At 49.2% G+C, this 24860-nt stretch overlaps 1 protein-coding gene across 1 annotated transcript in view; it reads right to left on the bottom strand.

The window, feature by feature from the left end:
• Positions 1-24860, bottom strand: part of LOC309375819 (uncharacterized protein) — a gene marked incomplete at its 5' end in the record, with an annotated part of 50267 nt that continues 25407 nt past the window's right edge. Inside the window, 10 exons of the mRNA XM_081921743.1 lie at positions 1-496; positions 2077-2218; positions 4874-5050; positions 7016-7062; positions 8776-8889; positions 10745-10858; positions 13483-13617; positions 17144-17263; positions 18903-19033; positions 23341-23401. Of these exons, the coding sequence (XP_081777869.1) occupies positions 135-496; positions 2077-2218; positions 4874-5050; positions 7016-7062; positions 8776-8889; positions 10745-10858; positions 13483-13617; positions 17144-17263; positions 18903-19033; positions 23341-23401 (1403 nt within the window). The 3' untranslated portion in view covers positions 1-134. The remainder of the gene's footprint in view (positions 497-2076; positions 2219-4873; positions 5051-7015; positions 7063-8775; positions 8890-10744; positions 10859-13482; positions 13618-17143; positions 17264-18902; positions 19034-23340; positions 23402-24860) is intronic.

Raw genomic sequence — 24860 nt, forward strand, 5'->3', positions numbered from 1 at the left:
GGGGGGCAGTGCCACTGGGCTCTTTAGCCCCTGATCGCAGTGCTGACGGAGTCCTCCTTTGCGGGTCCAATTCCCTTCTCCGCCTTTTTAATTTTTTTGCACACAGCTGAAACACCGTCCCCTCTCCCACTGGGTCAGAGCAGAGGCCTTGGCAAGGCCGGGGCGGCGTTCAGCCGGTTCAGTTTGGCCCTCTCCTCGTTGGAGATGTCTGTCTTTGGGAGCCCGCAGGGCGGGCGCGTTCCTGGGGGTCGCCCCGCCTTGGCCGTGGCCTCCTCCTCCCCGGGCCCACCCTCGGCATCGCCGTGGGTGAAGTTGCGGATCAGGTGGACGGCGTCGGGCTGCAGGCTGTTGTTGGTGGCAGGTTCTGGTGCGGCTGGAGGAGTCCCCCGGGATTTGCGGTGGATCCACAGCGCCAGGAGGACCAAGGTGGGGACCGCCAGGACGAGCAGGGCAGCCAGCGGCAGCAGCACATAGAGGATCGTTGGGTCGGCGGCGCCTGGAAGGGAGAGGAGGATGAATGAGGCCTTGCCCGCTGGGAAACAAAAAAAAAAAGGCATTCCCAACCTGGTCTTTCGGGCTACCACTCCCATCATCCTCGGTCAGGCAGCGTGGCTGATGGGAGTTGTAGTCTGGAGGGCTCCGGGTTGAGGAAGGTGGTCCCAAATTACCCCCAGGGCTCTGTAAGCAGAGCAGGAGGCTCCAGGTCTCTCCAGGGATGGGAAAGATGTTTTGTTGGACTACAACACCCATAATCGCCTGAAGAGGAAACGGGGCTTAGTGAGCTGGAGGAGTCTGGCGGAGAGCAGTCCGGAAGCAGAAGCAGAGGCTGGAGAGGAGCAGGGCTAAGAGGCAGAGATCGGGCATGCTGGTGAGGAAACCAGAAAGTCCCACCCCCTCCTGAAGGAATGGGTTTCTGTGCAGTCAGTTTAAAACTGACTCAACCCCCCCCCTTTTCTTGTTTCTCCAAGAGAGCACTCTAAAATGCATAAAACTTGAACTGTTGAGCAAATGCATAACAAGGACAAAGCTGTAAAACAAACTCTCTCCTTTATCAGTCACGGCAAGGAATGACCCTGACTGTACCAGTAGAACAGAGAAGACACGTCTGTGCCTTATCTTATGTCCTGACCACAAAAGACGCACAGACCTAAGTCCGGGAACAACGCCAGAGCATGTTCTCGGAGATGACGACCTCTTCCTCCAAGATAAGAGTAGGAAGAGGAAGATCCTTTTATGGTCAGAAGTACAGGAAGGAATACCCTTTTATGGTTAAGAATATCAGAGCAAGAACATACGTGATGTCAACCTGCGTACATAGGCTGACGTGGTTGGAGTCCTGGGGAAGGAGGAAGAGGGTGCCTGGAGGATATACCGGTATATTGCAGGTAATCTCTGATTTCTTTGGACTTGCTGTTGACTCACCACGCAAGTGCCTTCTGTTATCCGGAGAGCAGAATAAACTCTTTCTTTGAACCAACCTCAGTGTCATTTGACTTCCTTCCTCCTGTCCCGGAGCAACGCAGACCCAATCGGTGAACTCCAATAAGGCTACACTCCTGTTTCAACAAGCTTCCCTCCTGCCTGCTCTCCCAGGACCAGAAGAGGCATGAAATACGCCGTCTCCTTTTGCTTGGAGAAGAGGGGACTGCTGTGGGAAGGCAGGGACTTTCAGCCTTGGCAACTGATTCATGGGCCCAAACCTACCAGGATAAGTTGCTGTGCTCCTGAGGCCTGACACTCAACCAAGGCTGTGCAGATCGTTGGTTTTTTTGGCTAATAAACAGTTAACTCCAACTTCGAACAGTGTGATTTACTGCCGGCTCGCTCTTCGACACTCGGTTTGTGGCTTCAATGTGGCCCTCCGGGCTTCTCTATGTGGCCCCTCAGGGCTTTCCCCAGGCCCGCCCCTCACCGGTCTCACTTTGCAACCGGGCTGTAATGTGCCCTTGAACCCAGACAGTGTTTCTTCAGAGGACAGAGAGAGGGGTGTGTATACAAGTGGCAGCCGTTGTTGACCTCTCCTATAGCACACTGGCAGTGTTACCCTGGGCCCCGCCAGCGGCTCCTGGCACCTACCTTGGCACACGCCGTCCAGGCAGGCCTCTCGCAGTTGCCGGCAAGCAGCGCCTTCGGGGCAGGAGCAGACGTAGCTGCCCTCGCTGCCCACGCAGGAAGCGTTGTCAGGACACGGGTTCGAGGAGCAGGGATCCACAAAGACCTGCCGGATCCAAAGAACAAGGACACAAATTGGTGCGGAGGGGTGGAGAGGGGGCTGCAACCGGGTGGGGCAGAAATGTTCCAGATCGCCAGAGGTGGTTGCAAAGACGGCCATTTGCAGAAAGCCTGGACTCCACTCTTCTCTCTCCCCCCCACCCCCTGAAAAGGCACAATTTGCACAGGCAACGTTCTGCGATGCATACGTCGCTCAAAGTGAGCGCATCTGCGTGCATTTTGCATAACATATTCAACTTTGTGAATGCACTGCACGAAAGCATAGGTTGTGGAAAGCAAGCCTTATGAAGAAGCTGGGACTGTTTAGCCTGGAGAAGACGGAGAGGTGATATGATATACAGGGAAGTTGTTTAATGTTTGATGTTTTATTACGCTTTTATATATGTTGGAAGCCGCCCAGAGTGGCTGGGGAAACCCAGTCAGGTGGGCGGGGTACAAACAGTAAAACTATTACAGTGGTACCTCAGGTTACATACGCTTCAGGTTACATACGCTTCAGGTTAAAGACTCCGCTAACCCAGAAATAGTGCTTCAGGTTAAGAACTTTGCTTCAGGATATGAACAGAAATCAGGCTCCAGCGGTGTGGCAGCAGCAGGAGGCCCCATTAGCTAAAGTGGTGCTTCGGGTTAAGAACAGTTTCAGGTTAAATACGGACCTCCGGAACGAATTAAGTACTTAACCTGAGGTACCACTGTAGTAGTAGTATTATTATTATTATTATTATTATTATTATTATTACAGTGGACGCTCGGGTTGCCAACATGATCCGTGTGGGAGGTACATTCGCAACCCACAGCGCTGCATCTGCGCATGCGCGGGTCACGATTCGGCACTTCTGTGCATGCGCAAAATGCGATTTAGTGTATTTGCGCATGCGCGAGCGCCAAAACCCAGAAGTAACCCGTTCCAGTACTTCCGGGCTCGGCACGGTGCGCAACCCGAAAATGCGTAACCTGAAGCGTCTGTAACCCAAGGTATGACTGTATTATTATTATTATTATTATTATTATTAATTACGGCCATTTCAATCCAAAGGGCTTTCACATGGAAGATGTGTTTTCCACTGCTCTGGCAGGTAGGACCTGAACCAATGGATTCCAACGACCAGAAAGGAAATTTGGAGTAAACATCAGGAAGAACTTTCTGACAGCAGGAGCTGTTAGACAACAGGCTCCCTCGGGAGGTGATGGATTCTCTTTCCTTGGATATTTTAAGCAGAGGTTGGGTGGCCATCTGCCATGGACAGTCTAGCTGACATTCCTGTATTGCAGGGGGTTGGACTAGATGACCACAGGGGTCCCTTCCATCTATTCTATGAAGGCACAGGGGACCACGATCAGCTTTCGAGGCTTCACGAGAAACAACACCCAGATTGATGAAAGAGATCCGATGCCCCATGATCCTTTTAGGAACTGAAGAGTTTTAGCTTGGTTCTTTAATCCTTGCCCCACAGGAAGCCCCAGACACCCCAGGACCAGGGGACAATTACCTCGCAGCGACCAACGTGCTGCCATCTGCCTTATTGCAGGGCAGATTCGAGGGTAAACCATACGTGGAAGGAGTCTGCCCCTGCGGCTTGATGGAGGTAGAAACTGTCTCTCATGTCTTGTTACGCTGCCGTATCTACGGGGCTATACGCTCGGTATTTATCACTCCTGTTATACAAATATCTCCAAACGGGTCCGAACTTTCATAGAATCATAGAGTTGGAAGAGACCACAAGGGCCATCGAGTCCAACCCCCTGCCAAGCAGGAAACACCATCAGAGCACTCCTGACATATGGTTGTCAAGCCTCTGCTTAAAGACCCCCAAAGAAGGAGACTCCACCACACTCCTTGGCAGCAAATTCCACTGTCGAACAGCTCTTAATGTCAGGAAGTTCTTCCTAATGTTTAGGTGAAATCTTCTTTCTTGTAGTTTGGATCCATTGCTCCGTGTCTGCTTCTCTGGAGCAGCAGAAAACAACCTTTCTCCCTCCTCTATGTGACATCCTTCTATATATTTGAACATGGCTATCATATCACCCCTTAACCTCCTCTTCTCCAGGCTAAACATGCCCAGCTCCCTTAGCCGTTCCTCATAAGGCATCGTTTCCAGGCCTTTGACCATTTTGGTTGCCCTCCTCTGGACACGTTCCAGTTTGTCAGTGTCCTTCTTGAACTGTGGTGCCCAGAACTGGACACAGTACTCCAGGTGAGGTCTGACCAGTGCAGAATAACTTTAATGTCTGAAACTCCTGGTAGAGGACAAGGATCTAGAGATCACGCTAAGGGTGGCCAAATTCTGTGCGCCTGCCTTAAAACTTAGGGAACAAGCTGTACTACCAAAATGGTGATGATAATAATAATAATAATAATAATTTATTTATACCCCGCCCATCTGGCTGAGTTTCCCCAGCCACTCTGGGCAGCTTCCGATCGAGTTAAAAACAATACAGCATTAAAGGTTTTAAATGTCAATTTTAGATTATATTTTAGTGATCAAGATTTAACATATATTTTTAACTGCCGCTATAACTGTACTGTCTCTGTTATACCCAATTGCAATTCAATGTATTCCTGTTGTGTTTTATGATTTTCCTGATATTGTAAGTGAGCCGGAACTGGTCTGTGACCCTAATAATAAAATTCATTCAGTACCTCGCAGCGACTGCCACTAAGCCCGGGAGGGCAGTTGCAAAGAAAGGTCTTGTTTTCCATCTCCTGGCATTGCCCTCCGTGCAGGCAGGGGGCGCCACCACAGGCGCTCAGCTCCGTCTCGCACTCTGTGCCTGTGTAGCCCTCCCGGCAGGTGCAGAGGTGCCTTCCGCCTTTCACCTGTTGGGAACAGAGAGGAGGAGGAGAGAGAGGAACTGGCGTTAGCGAGTCTTCGAGTTGCGTAGGGAGGGGAATTGTGGAACACAGGAAGGGGCATAGGAATCATGGAGTCATAGCAGATGGCAGCTAACAGATTGAGGTTGAATCCTGACAAGACAGAAGTACTGTTTTTGGGGGACAGGAGGCAGGCAAGTGTAGAGGACTCCCTGGTCCTGAATAGGGTAACTGTGCCCCTGAAGGACCAGGTGCGTAGCCTGGGAGTCATTTTGGACTCGCAGCTGTCCATGGAGGCACCGGTCAATTCTGTGTCCAGGGCAGCTGTTTATCAGCTCCATCTGGTACGTAGGCTGAGACCCTACCTGCCTGTGGACTGACTTGCCAGAGTGGTGCATGCTCTGGTTATCTCCCACTTGGACTACTGCAATGTGCTCTACGTGGGGCTACCTTTGAAGGTGACCCGGAAACTACAACTAATCCAGAATGTGGCAGCTAGACTGGTGACTGGGAGCGGCTGCCGAGACCATATAACACCAGTCTTGAAAGACCTACATTGGCTCCCAGTATGTTTCCGAGCACAATTCAAAATGTTGGTGCTGACCTTTAAAGCCCTAAACGGCCTCAAAGGCCCAGTATACCTGAAGGAGCGTCTCCACCTCCATCGTTCTGCCCGGACACTGAGGTCCAGCGCTGAGGGCCTTCTGGCGGTTCCCACACTGCAAGAAGCCAAGTTACAGGGAACCTAGCCGAGGGCCTTCTCGGTGGTGGCACCCGCCCTGTTGAACACCCTCCCACCAGATGTCAAAGAGAAGAACAACTACCAGACTTTTAGAAGACATCTGAAGGCAGCCCTGTTTAGGGAAGCTTTTAATGTTTAACAGACCACTGTATTTTAATACTTTGTTGGAAGCCGCCCAGAGTGGCTGGGGAAGTCCAGCCAGATGGGTGGGGTATAAATAATAAATTATTATTATTGAGTTGTTGAGTTGGAAAGTACCCAAGGGTCATCTAGACCAGCTCCCCGCAATGCAGGAATAACGCAAATGGGCTAAAGAGGATCCCATTAAACGAAATTGCGGACAACTCACAGATGAACTTGCACAAAGGGAAACTGGCCCCCCAAGTATTGCTAAACCGCAACCCTTGTCATCCAGCTCATTGGCCATGCTGGGTTGAGCTTGGGGGATCTGCAGTCAAAGAGGTTCCCCATGCCAGAACAAATAATAATAATAATAATAATAATAATAATAATAATAATAATAATAATATTTTATTTATATCCCACCCTCCCCTGCTGAAGCCAGGCTCATTGTGGCTAGCAACAATAAAAGTAACACAGCATTCTAAAATCAATTCATTCTAAAATCAATTCAAAGTCAAATTAATGGCAACCATTGGGCTAGAGTTCTGTGAGGATTACCAAGTGGAAGTCTTCCTCCAGGCAGACGTAAGGCCCACAGAAAGATCATGGGCTGGCAAATATCACAGATCTAGAATACTTAAGCTACTTTATACTGAGGCAACCCATCTACTATATATTTTGGATAGTTGTCCATCCTGTCTGTTCTCTATAGGTTCGGCCGTCTCTTGATATCTCGTTGCCAAAGTCGGCACAAGGGTTTCTGTGGGGTGGCAATCTTTGTCTCTGTGTGGACGCCATGTTGAATCAAGATGGCGGGCCAAACTGGGCCTGACACTCAGCCCAATCTGTGGAGATGGTGTGTTCGCTAGCAAAGAGCTAAATCCGTCTTTGAACTTTGTGATTACTGGTTGGTGGGCTTCTGTGGCAGCAGGGCAGTGGTCCAAGAAATCCAGCAAGGCTGTGAGGGTGAAAACAACCTGGCAGAAAGTCTCTGTAAGCACAGAGTTGGGTGGATTTCTCAGGGTAGCATCCCTAAAACGGCAGCCCCCAATTCTTGATTTTGAAAATTTTCTCTTTCAATCTGACCTGAGCACCCACACACTTACCTGGCAGGTCCCTCCGTTGCGACATCGTCTCCGGCAAGAGTTTTCTCCTATTTGGGAATAAAGGGGTAAAGTAGAGAATGGGTGTGTGATCACTGAAGTTCTAACCAGTTCCCGTGAGAGTAATACACTATTTATTTAAGACAGTGGTTCCCAATGGGTGCTTCCACATAATCCATTTAGGGGTTCTGTGGCACAATTCACATAGCAAAAACTACCATAGAGACATCAAAATTTTCAAAAGTAAAGGGGTCCATGGCTTGGCTTTCGGAAAACAGCCAGTCCGCAGTACTTCGCTAAATTGGGAACCGCTGGTTTAAGACATTTCTATACCCCTTGATTATTCCCCTTTCTCAGCGGTGTACATAAAAAACTACCTATGGAAAACAGGCCAATAAAACAGTAAACATTTTATCCGTAAAACCAAACACTACCTTAAAATCTCTGCTGGAATGAGAAAGTTGTACTTCATATCCGCACTATGCATTGAAATTGCATTCAGTGCAGAGATAAAGCATGTGGCTTTCCTCAAAGAATTCTGGGAACTGTAGTTTTCCCCTCACAGGGCCACAATTCCTGGCACCCTTAACAAACTACAGTTCCCTGATTCTTTGGTGGGGGGGGTGTCATGGGGTTTAAATGTTTGTGGGGTGTGCTTTAAATTGGTGGTATGGATCTGCCCTCAGTCATGCGCCTGATGTTCAGCAAGGAAGCCAACCAGATTGCAAAAGGCCAGGACGGTTTTCAGCTGAGCTGTCTGGCTCGCAAGCAGCAGTCGGCAACTTCTGGTCTATAAATCCACCTTACAACACCTCCATCCCCGCTTTATCCAAATCTCTGCTGTTGCTTGAAACCGCCGTTTTAACACCTGCCTTCTCTTTTGCTCCCCTGACGTGATGCAAATCCAGAATTGTGATGGGGCATCCCCAGTCCTCCAAAGGCGGCTGCGTGACGACAGCCTTACAGTTCTATGTCTATAGGAAGATAGCTGCCTGGTTCAGAGTCTCTAACCAGTCATCCCTCCAGGGCTCAATTCTCTAATCTGATTGGACAAAGGTCTCTCTAAGGTCTCAGGCACAGGTTTCCCCCTAGCCTTGCTAAGGTGTGGATGTGTTCTTAGAATCATAGAATCATAGAGTTGGAAGAGACCAGAAGGGCCATCGAGTCCAACCCCCTGCCAAGCAGGAAACACCATCAGAGCACTCCTGACATATGGTTGTCAAGCCGCTGCTTAAAGACCTCCAAAGAAGGAGACTCCACCACACTCCTTGGCAGCAAATTCCACTGACAAACAGCTCTTACTGTCAGGAAGTTCTTCCTAGTGTTTAGGTGGAATCTTCTTTCTTGTAGTTTGGATCCATTGCTCCGTGTCCGCTTCTCTGGAGCAGCAGAAAACAACCTTTCTCCCTCCTCTATGTGACATCCTTTTATATATTTGAACATGGCTATCATATCACCCCTTAACCTCCTCTTCTCCAGGCTAAACATGCCCAGCTCCCTTAGCCGTTCCTCATAAGGCATCGTTTCCAGGCCTTTGACCATTTTGGTTGCCCTCCTCTGGACACGTTTCAGTTTGTCAGTGTCCTTCTTGAACTGTGGTGCCCAGAACTGGACACAGTACTCCAGGTGAGGTCTGAGTAACACTGGGTAAGAGCCCTTCTCCTTGCTACGGGTACAAATTGCAGTGCGTCAGCCAAATTAAGGCTTGCTTTGCCCCGACTCCTGAATGTATGTCGCACCCCACTGGGCTCCCCCGTCCTTACTGATATTGCAATTTGTTCCAGTCCAGCCATCCAGACAGTCACAGAAATAGCCCCCGATGAGGTTTTTGCACCCACGCGCATGGAGACATGGGTTCTTCTGGCATTCATTCACATCTGGAAACAAGAACATGGGGAATTGGCCAAGTCAAATCAGAGCAAAGGTTCACTGAGGTCAGCACCAACAGCTTCCAACCGTGATCAGCCAGATTTCTCTAGGAAGCAGGGGCGTAGTGGCCTAAGGGTTGCTTCTCACTGGTTGTACCCAGCCACTAGAGGTATACTACTCTTGTAAATGGAGGTTCAGTCTAAGTATGTGACTAAAACCCAAACGCACCCTTCCTACAGCAATATGCCCGGTCTGATTTGTAAAGCCATCTAAGAAGAGTGTATTTTGTGGCAACTGTAATTCACACCAGTTAATCATCAGAGTTCAGAACCTCCATAATGCTTAGATAGAAGTCATGCCCAGGGACTCCAAACTAGCTGACTCAGGAGAAAAACCAGAGAGATTACACCACTTTGCAAGTACCTGGCCTCACGGTTGCAGAGAAAAACCTGAAACCAACACAGAAAGCACCTGATATCAGCGCAGGATTTAGGGCAGTGCAGGTGGCCGAGTCGAGGGGGTGCAAGATTGGAAAGATCCATAATGGGAAAAGATCCATTTGTGGGCACCCAATTTTGGCTTGCACAGGGCGCCACATTACCAAAGATTACCCAAAGCCTGCCCCTGTTTAAAGGCTGAAAGCTCCCGGTTTTTCACCTCCCCTAAGTGGCCGTTCTACTGTGGAGCAGCGGAATGAGCACAAACATTCTAACATCCGAGGAGGAGGAAGTCCCAGCCTTCCAGAATGCTGAAAACAGGGCGAGGGAAAGAGGGGTGTTGATTTGGGGGCAGGAAAGAAAAGGAAAATCACACGGGATCAATTGGAAGGGCAAGGAGGTGGAACGTTGGGAAGAGCAGTGCCGTCTTTCCCATAGGGCTTGGTGGTGCGTCGCGCCAGGGCACCGGCCTCTCAGGGGTGCCCCAGTGAGTGGGGGAGCTGCACAGCTTTGCCGGCGGCCTCCCCTTTCCCTGCACCCTAACCCTAACCATATGGCTGGCGGGTGTGCAGCTTGCCTCCCAAGCCTCCGCGGGAGGAGAGCGATTCCTGCAGAGGCTTAGGATGGAAGCTGCGCCCCGCTAACTACCGTATTTTTGGCTCCATAAGACACACTTTTTTCCTCCTAAAAAGTAAGGGGAAATGTCTGTGCTTCTTATGCAGCGAATGTGTGGTCCCTGGAGCCGAATTGCCCAGGGGCAAAAAGCAAATCATGCTTTTTTAAAAAGAAAGAGGGAAGGGGGTGTTGAAAGGAATCCGCTGATCAGCTGATCAGCAAGCGATCAGGAGGGAGATAAGGGACTCTAGTGATAAAGGAGGCTGCCTGGGAGGGAGGAGGTAAAAGCACATGGCTCCTCAGGAATTTTGCATTGGGTAACCCCAAATTCACCATCAGATCACATAGCATATCCATGGCTACAGCCTGCACCCAAAAACATCATGCATCCACTGTTTCGTGGGGCCGCAATGGCACAAAAACGTGGTTACAAAGCACGGATCCACATGGATTCTTAGGATTTTTGCATTGGGCTACCCCAAAATCACATATCATGTCTGTGGCCACAGCATGAACCACAAAAATCATACATCCACTGTTCCATTCGGAATATTTTTTCCCCTTGTTTTCCTCCTCTAAAAACTAGGTGCGTCTTATGGAGCGAAAAATACGGTATGTGGCTGGCAGTGCGCAGCTTCCCCCCACCCCCATCCGTGGTAATTTGGGGGCGCTGGGCGGATATTTGCACCCCGGCACCGCATCCGCTAAAGACGATCCTGGGGAAAAGGGTAGGAGGGGGTGATGTAACCCAAGGAGGAAGGAGCGACTCTGGACCACAGAATGTCACGCAACGAAGGGCAAAAATCCTCACCGATCTGGCAGGTCTTCCCTGTCCATTGTGGAGGGCAGAGGCACTTGAAGCCGTCAGGGAGGTCCTTGCAAGTCCCGCCGTGGCTGCAGGGCTGTGAGAGGCAGTCGGTCACCTCTAGGGGGCAGCAAAACAATGCGCTGTGGTTAGGAGGATCCGGCAACAGAGGCAGAGGGAAATCCCAGCGCCTTAATAATCCCTTAACTTTACAGCCATCTAACGACAGTGGAATTAACATAGCGCCCGGCGGTTTGCAAAACTGCACTTCAGTTACGGCAAGCTGAACCTAATTTGTCTCAGGAAAAGAACAGAGAGGCTGTTTTTTTAAGGTTTCTGGCTCTTACGGCTACAGCGTTGGGGAAACTGAAACCACACAGAAAGCGTGTGGAATTCAATGCATAAATCATAGAAGAATTGGAAGGGACTCCAAGGCTCATCTACTCCAGGGGTTAGCAACCTTTTTCAGCAGGGGGCCGGTCCACTGTCCCTCAGACCTTGTGGGGGGCTGGACTATATTGGGGGAGGGGGCGAGAACCAATTCCTATGCCCCCCAAATAACCCAGAGATGCATTTTAAATAAAAGCACACATTCTACTTATGTGAAAACACCAGGCGGGCCCCCAAATAACCTACAGATGCACTTTAAATAAAAGGACACATTCTACTCATGTAAAAACCACGCTGATTCCCGGACCATCCGTGGGCCAGATTGAGAAGGCGATTGGGCCGGATCTGGCCCCCGGGCCTTAGTTTGCCTACCCCTGATCTAGCCAACCCCCTGCAATGCAGGAATCTCAACTGAAGCATCTGCGGTAGATAACCATTCAATGTATTGTCGCAAAAGACTTGTCAGTCCAGCCCAGTCACTACCAACCGGGTGTCCTCCAGCTGCTCTGAACTACAACTCCCATCCTGCACTGGGGCTGATGGGCGCTGTAGTCCAAAACAGCTGGGGGGAGGTCTCAGTTGGCTTGTTTTTTGTTGGTTTTGCTGCAATAGCCCAGACATGGCTATTCCACTGGAATGAATTAATACCACTTTAGCATTTACTGCAGCTTTGAAGTTCCCAAACTTCAGCTGTCTTTCTTTGTCTCCTTTGAAAACACCTTGGGCAGCCCAATTCCCTGAATCTGAAATCCAAAAAACCTCTGACACCTTTGCACTTGAAAAAGTAGCCTATATTTTTGATGAAGTTTAGAATTTCTGGGGCCTATCTTTGGACTGTGTCTCATTTTTAAGCATCCATGTGTGTCCCCAAAATTCATCAGTCCTCCACCACCCCAAAAAAGTGGGAGAAGGTCATCTCGTTAGCTGCAGGTACTGATGTATGAAACATCAACATTTTTTTATTATTATTTCTTTAACATCCAGTTGGCATATACAGAGTTTTAATGCATATAATCTATCAGCAAAATTAAGATGCAAAGTCGGATTTTGCATAACTTGGGTCTGAACCTCAATGGAGAAAATAAAAGTAGGGAAAACACTGAGAAAGCGAGGGAAAATAGGAAACACTTATTCATCCATTTGAGGTTCCCTTTCTACCCGGTGGAAAAATTGAACTCACATAAAAATGCATGCGGAATAAATGATTAAGTAGGCTCGGTCCTCTGAAATTCATGCCCATCTATTAAACGGTCTGAATCCAGTAAAAGATCAACGTTTAATAAGCATTTTCCATTCAGATTTAAAATGTGCAAAGCTGAGTGCACACACACACATCATACGCATCCCTCCTCGACAACTTCTACCAAAGCAGAAATTTGTGCATTTCCACCTTTGAAAATCTTTACATCTGTTGCCAAAGTTTGCAAGTGAGAGTGCTAACACTCTATTTCCTTCCTCGTGAGTAAACACTGTCATTTGTTTATTTTTTTAAAATGCCCTTAAGACCTTAAGACTGTTAAGATTGGTAAAAGCAAACATCGCATTGGTGACAGCAGTCACAAAATTAAAAGACGCCTGCTTCTTGGGAGAAAAGCAGTGACAAACCTAGACAGCATCTTAAAAAGCAGAGACATCACCTTGCCAACAAAGGTCCGTATAGTTAAAGCTATGGTTTTCCAAGTAGTGATGTATGGAAGTGAGAGCTGGACCATAAAGAAGGCTGATCGCCGAAGAATTGATGCTTTTGAATTCTGGTGCTGGAGGAGACTCTTGAGAGTCCCATGGACTGCAAAAAGATCAAACCTATCCATTCTTAGGGAAATCAGCCCTGAGTGCTCACTGGAAGGACAGATCCTGAAGGTAAGGCTCCAATACTTTGGCCACCTCATGAGAAGAGAAGACTCCTTGGAAAAGACCCTGATGTTGGGAAAGATGGAGGGCACAAGGAGAAGGGGACGACAGAGGACGAGATGGCTGGACAGTGTTCTCGAAGCTACAAACATGAGTTTGACCAAACTGCGGGAGGCAGTGGAAGACAGGAGTGCCTGGCGTGCTCTGGTCCAGGGGGTTGCAAAGAGTCGGACACAACTAAACGACTAAACAACAACAACAACACCACTCTACCCAGAATCCCTTGCAACCCACTTTGGTTCCATGATGCTGGGAAAGATTGAGGGCACAAGGAGAAGGAGATGACAGAGGACGAGATGGTTGAACAGTGTTCTAGAAGCTACAAACATGAGTCTGACCAAACTGCGGGATGTGGAAGATAGGAGTGCCTGGCGTGCTCTGGTCCAGGGGGTCACAAAGAGTCGGACACGACTAAACAACAACAAAAACAAGAAGCCACTTACCGTTCTGACACAACTCCCCGCTCCATCCTGGGGGGCACACGCAGCGGAAACCGGGTGAGGTGTTGAGGCACGTTCCGCCGTTGGCACAGAGCTCAGGAGCGCAAGTTAATTCAGCAACGGGTAACGGAAGGAGAGCTGGCATCGGGGAGACACGGGAAAGAGAAGGCACAAGGTTGTTCTGCAAACGGGCCTGCCCCAAAGCCACTAGTCCACAGCTAGCTAGTCTGCTAGCTCGCCCTCCCCTTCAGGCTTACGGCCGCCATGGGTTGGGCATTAAAAGAAAAAAAAAGACCCCACTCTCACTAAGTTCCTCTGTTCGCCTGGAAATTATCCTGAGAAGCCACCTGAGAAACAGTTTCTATTCAAGTGCGATTTTGGTTTTAAACACAGTGTAAGGTAGTCTATGGGACGCGGGTGGCGCTGTGGGTTAAACCACAGAGCCTAGGGCTTGCCGATCAGAAGGTCGGCGGTTCGATTCCCTGCGACAGGGTGAGCTCCCGTTGTTCGGTCCCTGCTCCTGCCCACCTAGCAGTTCGAAAGCATGTCAAAGTGCAAGTAGATAAATAGGTACCACTCCGGCGGGAATGTAAACGACGTTTCCCTGCGCTGCTCTGGTTCACCAGAAGCGGCTTAGTCATGCTGGCCACATGACCCGGAAGCTGTACGCCAGCTCCCTCGGCCAATAAAGCGAGATGAGCACCGCAACCCCAGAGTCGGTCACGACTGGACCTAATGGTCAGGGGTCCCTTTACCTTTAAGGTAGTATCTGTGGGAGTATATTGTATTCAATTATGGGGGTATAAGAGTTTTTAGGGGGCTAGCCAGGCTGGGATAGATGGGAATAGCAGGCTTGTTGGTTTCTGAATGTCTGACGTAGATTGTTCTGTGTAGGACAATGACAATAAAGATTATTATATCGTATTGTATCCTCACCTTGCCAAAGGCAATCAGGCAGGCAGTGGCAAAGCTTCATGCTCTGGCACTGGGGGGGGGGGGCAGAGAGCAGGCAGGGGCGGGGCTGGCACGCGTCCCAGGGGCGTGGCACGTGTCCTGGGGGCATGGCACGGCGCTTGTGGGAGCGTGGCACCCAGAGCGGGCAGGGGGGCAGGCGCGATGGCACCCCACCAGGATCGCACTACTGGGGGCGATGCACTCCCCCCGCACTCGTCTTCCTCTGCCAGTGCAGGCAGCCCTCCCAGCTTCTCCAAGCCCCTATTTGACCGCTGTATCCCACCCAATTTCCAGAGCTGGTGCAAAATGGGCGGGGGAGACACAGGTCTTTTCTCCCAGCCTGGATTGGAAAAAGAACCCTCCTCCCTTTATGACCTCTGCCTCTCCTCCTGGAGCAAAGAGCGGAGTCATTTTCCATGCCCAGACTATCATTCCGCCCAGTTCTCTGCTAACAGACCAGCTTCTGATTTTCAGTCCCTCGCATCGCACAGCTGAGAAAACATTTCTGAAGCAAGACAGGGGGGAAAGGAGGGGATTTTGTCCCATCCCAAAATGCAAAGGCACTTCCTGGCTGCAGCTAAAAATGAATCATCTTTTTTGGGAGCCAAAAGACAACCCAGATATACAAGCGACCCCACCAAATAAAATGAATTGCAAGATTATATTTTATGTACCATGTTTCTAGCTCAAACTTTCCCCACAGAGCTGAAGATGGCATAGATAGGAAGTGGGGGCACCTCTTTTTGCGGTAAATATTTATTTCTTAGGAGGTGAAATTTTAAACTGATTACCTGATTAGTCAAATAAACATTCTAGGCCTACTTATAAGTCAGGTGACTCCTAGGTTGCGTGGAGGTTTTCTCACAGAATCAAGTGGTATATGAGTTTTACGAAAGATATAAAAAATAAATAAACGACATTAGTGTATTTGGAAATAAGTTTATATATAGCTCCCAGTTAGGTCACTTTGTTTCCTTGGGTGCTAACAAGGTACCAGTATTTCAGTCAGAAAGTAAGCTGCGTATTCTACAAGGTTTGTTTTTTTGTTTGGTAATTTTAAGATGTCTGCTGTATTTATCCTCTTTTGTTAGTTATTTTGATTGTTTTGTGGTACAGTGTTGCCCCGCAAGACGAACGCCTCGCAAGACGGAAAACCCGCTAGACGAAAGGGTTTTCCGTTTTGGAGGCGCTTCGCAAAACGAATTTCCCTGTGGGCTTGCTTCACAAGACAAAAATGTCTTGCGAGTTCCTGCGGTTTATTCCCCCTCCCCCCCTTTTCCTAAGCCGCTAAGCCGCTTATCAGCTGATCCGCTGATAAGCCGCTTAACAGCTTATCGCTAAAAGCCGCTAAACCGCTAATAGCGCTAAGCTGTCAATGGGCTTGCTTCGCAAGACGAAAAAAACCGCTATACGAAGAGCCTCATGGAACGGATTAATTTCGTCTTGCGAGGCACCACTGTACGTATATTTTGGGAAGTGCGATTTGTATCGCATCCCTGCCCTGAGGCTTTTATGATGATGGGGAGATTAGAAATGTGCTTTATAACAAATGGGGGCACCTCATTCAGTTAGCTCGCTGGCTGACTGGGGGTAGGGACCCCTGCCACTCGTATTCAACTCTGACACCCAACCACTTTGCTAGTTTAGTTTATTTGATTCTACTTTGGTTTATTTTTGTTTAGTTAGAAAAGAGCACCTAAAAGTACAAGTTTAAATCAATATTTAACGGTACAGTGGACGCTTGGGTTGCGAACGTGATCCGTGCGGGATGCACATTCGCAAGCCACAGCGTTCGCAACCCACAGCTGCGCGTCTGCACACACGCAGGTTTTGATTCGGCTCTTCTGCGCATGCGCAAAGCGTGATTTAGCACTTCTGCGCATGCGCAATCGCCAAAACCCGGAAGTAACCCATTCCGGTACTTCTGGGTTTCGGCAGTCCGTAACCTGACAAAAACGCAACCTTAAGTGTCTGTAACCCAAGATATAGGTAAAGGGTCCCCTGACAATTAGGTCCAGTCGTGAGCAACTCTGGGGTTGCAGCGCTCATCTCGCTTTATTGTCCGAGGGAGCCGGCGTACAGCTTCCGGGTCATGTGGCCAGCATGACTAAGCCGTTTCTGGCGAAACAGAGCAGCGCACTGAAACGCCGTTTACCTTCCCGCCGGAGTGGTACCTATTTATCTACTTGCACTTTGACGTACTTTCGAACTGCTAGGTTGGCAGGAGCAGGGACTGAGCAACAGGAGCTCACCCTGTTGCGGGGATTTGAACCACTAACCTTCTGATCGGCAAGTCCTAGGCTCTGTGGTTTAACCCATAGCGCCACCCGCATCCCTAGATATGACTCTATAATTATTTAAGGTTGTTATTATTCTTATTATTATTATCATCATCATCACTATTAGCTTTTATTTTTACGTGTATTTAAGATTGTGTATGATATCATGGACTTCAATTAATAACAATATAAAAGGGGGGGAAAGGAAGTGGCCAATGAGGTGCCCTGAAGATGGGCTACATCTTCCCTGACCGCCTGCGGCCAATGGGAGTTGCACTCCAAAGCATTGGGAGGACTATACCTGTAGCACACCAAAATAGTTGTGCCTGCCCTGAGCACTGTACAGCATTGCAAAGGATTATGGGAGAGACCCTGGGAGACAACTGTCCTGGAGGGGCTTTTCTCACCCGACATTTTGAGTCGCCACTCACCTTCCTCGCAGTTCCGGCCGTGGAATCCATCAGGACAAAGGCACTCGTACTCGTTCGGCTCATTGTTTGCACAAGTGCCGCCGTTTTTGCACGGACGGTGAGACCCGCAGTAGTTCAGATCTGGGCAGGGAGGAAAGCTCAGGTGATTCCTTGGTTCCTGTGAGTTTGCATCTTTCCATCATGAGGTCCAGCTCCGAGGGCCTTCTGGCGGTTCCCTCATTGCGAGAAGCAAAGCTACATGGAACCAGGCAAAGGGCCTTCTCGGTAGTGGTGCCCGCCCTGTGGAACACCCTCCCATCGGATGTCAAAGAGATAAACAACTACGTGACATTTAGAAAACATCTGAAGGCAGTCCGGTTCAGGGAAGTTTTTAATATGTGACATTTTAATGTATTTTTATCTTTGTTGGAAGCCGCCCAGAGTGGCTGAGGAAACCCAGCCAGATGGGCGGGGTACAAATAATATATTATTATTATTATTATTATTATTATCATCATCATCATCATCATCATCATCGCTGTAAAGGTAAAGGGACCCCTGACCGTTAGGTCCAGTCGTGGCCGACTCTGGGGTTGTGGCGCTCATCTCGCTTTACTGGCCGAGGGAGCCGGCGTCCAGCTTCCGGGTCATGTGGCCAGCATGACTAAGTCGCTTCTGGCGAACCAGAGCAGCGCACGGAAATGCCGTTTACCTTCCCGCTGGTGCAGTACCTATTTATCTACTTGCACTTTGACGTGCTTTCGAACTGCTAGGTGGGCAGGAGCAGGGACCGAGCAATGGGAGCTCACCCCGTCGCGGGGATTCGAACTGCCGACCTTCTGATTGGCAAGTCCTAGGCTCTGTGGTTTAACCCTCAGCGCCACCCGTGTCCCATATTGTGCTTTGATGTACTAAGTATCCCCAGTCTATTGGCACGTATGAAGGGCACTTCTATATATCTGACAGCGACCTTGCTATCAATAACATTTATGAAGGATTTGCTGGAGATGTACATATCTGGGTGTACATCACACTAGGGATTGTCATGGTTTGGCTGCTGTGTTGCATAATTAGTTTAAAGAGAAGAAACCGCCATTTAACCTTGCCGCTCTGCAAATGGATCTCTGCTCCTGGCTCATCAGAGGTACAAAGAAAAATGGAAGAGGCCCATCCAGCAGAGAAAATGGCGACTCTCTTATCCGTGGGAATAAAAACTTCACAATGTGTGGCCGCAGAGCAGAAGCTGCAGGATCTTGACCTCTCTGGGTCTTAGAAGTATTTATTGTTGGGGTTTTTTGTATCTTTAGTATATAGATCTAACTGTGGTTTATGTGGAAATTGTTCAGTTTGGTTGGGTATTTGTTTAATATTTTATGTATTGTTTATGACCAATTTTGTTATGTTGTTTTTACGTATTTTTTGATAAGCTGCCTTGAGCATGGTTTGAACTGTGCAAAGGCGGCATTCAAATAAAATTATGTCTGTCTGTCTGTCTGTATGTATGTATTTATCTACCTGTTTGGGCCTGACTCTGTTCCCTTCTCTGGCTTACCATCGCCAGGCTTACTGGAGACAAATTTAGTGACCAATTTCCAGGCGCAACACAAAATAATTTAAAACAAAGGACCCTGTCAGTAGAACATGAAAAGCAATGGCAAAGAACCCCAGAGGTTGGGTTCAACTTGAGTCATAGAGTAGCCTGGGGGAAATTCCAGACTGGCCAATTTCCAGCAGAAGCCAAGCCTCTACTGAGCATGCTCCAAGTGGGGGGGGGGTTCACCTTTGTCACAGAGGATGCCCCCCCAGTTGGTCTCGCAGTCGCACTTCCAAGGCTCGGTGCAGCTGCCATGAACGCAGCCTGGGAAAAGAAAGCACTCGTCGCAGAGTTGACCGGTCCACCCGTAGTGGCATCTGCGAGAAGGAAGGGGAAAGCACAGTGGTTATGAGCGGGAGATGTGAGCCAGCCAGCCAGCTCGAGATGGCCTCGTCACGCAGTTACTGGCTTCATCGTTTTAAATGTATAATGCTAGTCTCACCCGAGAGCATCTTTTTTTAAAATACAGTGGTACCTCGGGTTAAGTACTTAATTCGTTCCGGAGGTCCGTACTTAACCTGAAACTGTTCTTAACAAGAAGCACCACTTTAGCTAATGGGGCCTCCCGCTGCCACCGCGCAGCCAGAGCACGATTTCTGTTCTCATCCTGAAGCAAAGTTCTTAACCTGAAGCACTATTTCTGGGATACCGCTGTAAAGGTAAAGGGACCCCTGACCGTTAGGTCCAGTCGTGACCGACTCTGGGGCTGCGGCGCTCATCTCGCTTTACTGGCCGAGGGAGCCGGCGTACAGCTTCCGGGTCATGTGGCCAGCATGACTAAGCCGCTTCTGGAGAAACAGAGCAGTGCACGGAAACACTGTTTACCTTCCCGCCAGAGTGGTACCTATTTATCTACTTGCACTTTGACGTGCTTTCGAACTGCTAGGTTGGCAGGAGCAGGGACTGAGCAACGGGAGCTCACCCCGCGGCGGGGATTCGAACCACCGACCTTCTGATCGGCAAGACCTAGGAACTGCCTCCCAGAATGGACTGGCTAATGCCATTTCTCACTCTCTCCCTCCCCCCCCCTATCCCTCCAAGTCCCTCAGAATCTACTGTTTTGAGTTTAGTCCTCTGGCACAACCCCCTGACACGGGCAACCGAATAGAAAGCTATGTTCTAGAAAAACAACTACCAGACTTTCCAAAGACATCTGAAGGCAGCCCTGTTTAGGGAAGCTTTTAATGTTTAACAGACCGTTGTATTTTAATATTTTGTTGGAAGCCGCCCAGAGTGGCTGGGGAAACCCAGCCAGATGGGCAGGGCATAAATAATAAATTCTTATTATTATTCCTCGTTTACATCTGCCTCAGTTTCGCACCCCTTCCATCTGCGGTCTTCCCCCTGTCAAATTTTAGACTGTAAGTGCCTCAGGGCAAGGGACTGTTCTTTTGTCTTCATCATGCGGTGATGGCATTAATTAATAATAGAAGATGTGCCCAAAGCAGCTTACAACAAACATTCGAAACATAAAAATACAGAGCACTGTGGGGAAACAAATATACAAATTACAGAGCATGTCACCAAATTCCTATACAGTCATACCCCATGTTATGTTTGCTTCTAGATACGTTCTTTCAGGTTACGCCCCGTGGCGACCCAGAAGTACCGGAAAGGGTTACTTCTGGGTTTCGCCGCTCGCGCATGTGCAGACGCGCAAAATGACATCACGCGCATGCGCAGATGCACTGCTGCGGGTTGCACTCTTTTCATGTTGCGAACGGGCCTCCGGAACAGATCCCGTTCACAACCAGAGGTACCGCTGTATAATTAACAAGAACAACAACAACTTATGCCATGTGGAACAGGGGAAGAAATGGCAGATACTTATCGTATTAAGGAATTGCACAGAGAGGAGGGGAGACAGAGACGTTTCTTCCTCCCCTTTTCCTAACTCTAGAAGTCATTGGAGTTACACAATGACACTGACAATGACACTGGAGTTACACAATGAACAGGCGGGGTGTTAACTTCTGGGACTCACCGCCACAACACGGTGATGGGCACTAGCTAAGACGCCTTCAAAAGGGTGATAGGAAAAATCAGGCTCTTTCCAAGAAACATGGCGGGACTTCTACCTCCTACGCCAATGCAGAACAGCGACAACACCCGAAAGAATTGTGAGGGCCATCGCCTGTCCAGGGCGCTGAGAGGTGTTAGGAGACACATACACACCCCATTCCCCTCACAAAGCTACAATTCCCAGAGCGGTTTGACAACTCAGCCAGATGGGCGGGATATAATTAATAAATTATTATTATTATTATTATTATTATTATTATTATTATTATTATTATTACCAATCCTTCCTCCCAGGGAACTCTGGGAATTGTAGCTCTCTCTCTCTCTGTGGGTGAACACAGGTCTCCTAACCACTCTCAGCACCCTGAACAAACTACAACTCCCAGGATTCCCTGGGGGAAGGCGTGGCTGTCTAGAGGAGGGTCACAGCGCTTGGAAACGGATGGTGTAAATGCATAGCTGTCAACTTTTCCCTTTTCTTGCGAGGAAACCTATTCGGAATAAGGGAATTTCCCTTAAAAAGGGGAAACGTTGACAGCTATGTGTAAATGTGGCATCGGGAACTTTCTGCGTTCCACGGAAACCCCATTTAGCTATCTTTGACGCAGCCGTTGCTCGGCTTGGCTCCCTCCCAGCTTGCCAAAAAAGCCTTCTTGCCCCACCGGGGCCATCGCGCTGGGCGGCCGGTCAAGATCCTGGCCCCTGCCCAGCCTTCCCAATCAGGGGCTGAGCCTCCTCATAACTGCAATCCATGCCGCACCCCATCCTTATCGGCCCTGGGATCCAAGGGTGACATCATTTTTCCTGGCCGGGACCCAGAACTTCCTTCTCCTCCCAGCGGGGCTTGGCTGGCTGTTTCCTGCCCTAGGCCATTGCCCCGGCGTTGGAGGGGAGCTGCCGGGCTTCCACTTGCTGGGGCCGGCCAGGAAATCGGCTCCTTCGTGGCGAGGGGAGAATTTGGGAAGCAGCGAAAGGGGGAGAGGTAACCCAGTTCCCAAACATTATGCACCTCGCAGGGCTGTGCAATCCAATTTTACGCAGAGAAAACCCACTGAAATTAATGGCCCCTGATTTCAACAGGCTACAACCACACGGCACATTTAAAGCACTAAGGTAAAGGTAAAGGGACCCCTGACCATTAGGTCCAGTCGTGACCGACTCTGGGGTTGCGGCGCTCATCTCACTTTATTGGCTGAGGGAGCCGACGTACAGCTTCCCACGCTTGAGAAACCTGATAGATGTAAGGAAACAATGAGCGTTGTGGTCAAGGCGAGTCCTACTCAGAGTAGACTCTCTGGGATTAATGTAAAGGGACCTGACCATTAGGTCCAGTCATGGCCGATTCTGGGGTTGTGGCGCTCATCTCGCTTTATTGGCCGAGGGAGCCGGCATACAGCTTCTGGGTCATGTGGCCAGCATGACTAAGCCGCTTCTGGCGAACCAGAGCAGCGCACAGAAACACCGTTTACCTTCCCGCCGGAGTGGTACCTGTTTATCTACTTTGACATGCTTTGGAGCTGCTAGGTTGGCAGGAGCTGGGACTGAGCAACGGGACCTCACCCCATTGTGGGGATTTGAACCGCCAACCTTCCGATAGGCAAGTCCTAGGCTCTTTGGTTTAACCCACAGCGCCACCCGTGTCCCTTATTTAAAGCACTACGATACCACTTTAAACACACATGGCTTCTCCCAAAGAATGCTGGGAAGTGTAGTTGGTTAAGGGTGCTGAGAGATGTTAGCAGACCCCCTCTATTCCTCTCACAGTGCCGCAATTCCCAGAGTACAAGTCCCATAATTCTTTGGAAGGGGCGAGCCATCGCTACTACTGTTCCCAGGGTAGCCGTTTTTGAAAGGAATGGCACGGGCTGCCCCTGTCCTAATGGACCAAGGCTAAAGTCTTCCCTTTCGTCTATAAAGCACTAAACAACTCAGGACCAGGTTATTTTAAGAGACCACCTTGCCCTCTCCTCAATAGCCCCACCTGGTGCCTGAGCTCAGCTGAGGGGGCCAGCCTGGCAGTGCCACGTAGCCAGTGGGAGCAGGGCCTTCACTGTGGTGTCACCCACATTAGAGAACTCTGTCCCCGTGAGACAGGCACCTCCTGTTCTGTGCTTTAGAAAGCCTCTCTTTTTAATCACTCCTTCCCCAGCTGAATTGTTGTTTTTGGTTTGCGGCCAATACGATCCACAACGCAGGATTTGTATTATTATTTTTTATTAAATTTCTATACCGCCCTTCATCTGTAGATCACTTCTTCTTTTTTTACGATTTTCAGGTTTATACATTTCAGTAATTTTTCAGCCATTTTAACATTTCAAAACTTGAGTTCCTTCCCCCTCTTTCTGCGGATCCTTAAATTTATTTTTAATTTATCTGCATAGCCAAACTAACTCAATTTGTTCATTTATTCATCTGCTTTAAATATATACTCTTACGAAACTGCAGGTTAGTACAATAATCCTGCCAATGTTCTTATCTGTTTTACAATTTGTCTGCAAATATTCAATAAACCATTTCCATTCTTTTTTTAATAAAAAGTTTATCTAGATTTCTTTTTTTTTCCGGTAAACTGTGCCATTCATCCACACTCAGCTGTACATACTTGCATTCTCCAGGCTCATCACAGGTCCCATGCGTTTCGTGACAACCCGGCCGGCAAATGGCTGCAAGAAACACGAGGGGAGGTTATGTGAGCGTTGCAAATTCAGCCCAGGGCAGAGCGATGATAATCATCACCATTACGATCTAATAAATTTATAAATCTAAAAGACAATCCAGATAATTAAAAGCCACAGGCCCTGGCAGAAAAGAAGTGATTTCGCCTGGCGCGCTGATGACGCCATGTGAGTCTCTGTGAGAGAGAGAGCTTTCCACAAGGAGGGAGTGACCACAGAAAAGGCCCTTTCCGGTGGTGCCACCCTCCGGACTTCTCATGAAGAAGGGCCTCAGATGATAATTGCAGGGTCTGGGACAGTTCCTAGGGGGAGAAGCATTGGGGTCCTTGAGGCGTTGGGTCCTGAGCTGCACAAGGATTTATGGGACAAAACAAGAAGTCAAATTTCCCAGAGGTCTGCTCCAAAGGTAAGCATTTAGGAGCTATGAAACGCAAGGTGCTTCTGTTTCAAGAGATAGGTTCTATTAGATAACAATGAAACTTCACAGTAAACACAGCTTAGGTCACTTGGAAAGAAGATATCTGAGCACTCCAAATCACCTGCCCAAGTACGTACAAAGAAAATAGTAGAACTAGCTGAAACTGATCATTGCTAGCAGTGTTTGAAACTGAGATATGAAGGTAAAGGTAAAGGGGCCCCTGACCATTAGGTCCAGTCGTGACCGACTCTGGGGTTGTGGCGCTCATCTCGCTTTATTGGCCAAGGGAGCCGGCGTTCAGCTTCCGGGTCATGCGGCCAGCATGACTAAGCCGCTTCTGGTGAACCAGAGCAGCGCACAGAAACACCGTTTACCTTCCCGCCAGAGTGGTACCTATTTATCTACTTGCACTTCGTGCTTTGGAACTGCTAGGTTGGCAGGAGCAAGGACTGAGCAACGGCAACTCACCCCGTCGTGGGGATTCGAACCGCCGACCTTCTGATTGGCAAGCCCTAGACTCTGTGGTTTACCCCACAGCGCCACCCGCGTCCCCTTCTTGCTGAGATAGCCCCCCCTACTGTCCTTTCGCATCCGGGGGGAAAAGGATTTAAAAGGGGGTGGAGTGATACATGCTCTGGTTTTCTCTCACTTGGACTACAATACGCTCTATGTGGGGCTACCTTTGAAGGTGACCCGAAAACTACAACTAATCCAGAATGCGGCAGCTACACTGGTGACTGGGAGCAGCCGCCGAGACCATATAACACCGGTCTTGAAAGACCTACACTGGCTCCCAGTATGTTTCCGAGCACAACGCAAAATGTTGGTGCTGACCTTTAAAGCCCTAAACGGCCTCGGTCCAGTATACCTGAAGGAGCGTCTCCACCTCCATCGTTCTGCCCGGACACTGAGGTCCAGCTCCGAGGGCCTTCTGGCGGTTCCCTCGCTACGAGAAGCCAAGTTACAGGGAACCGGTCAGAGGGCCTTCTCGGTAGTGGCACCCGCCCTGTGGAACGCCCTCCCACCAGA

This window comes from Podarcis melisellensis (assembly GCF_964234715.1).
Source record: "Podarcis melisellensis genome assembly, chromosome: 8".
In the NCBI taxonomy this organism is placed as follows: Eukaryota; Metazoa; Chordata; class Lepidosauria; order Squamata; family Lacertidae; genus Podarcis; species Podarcis melisellensis.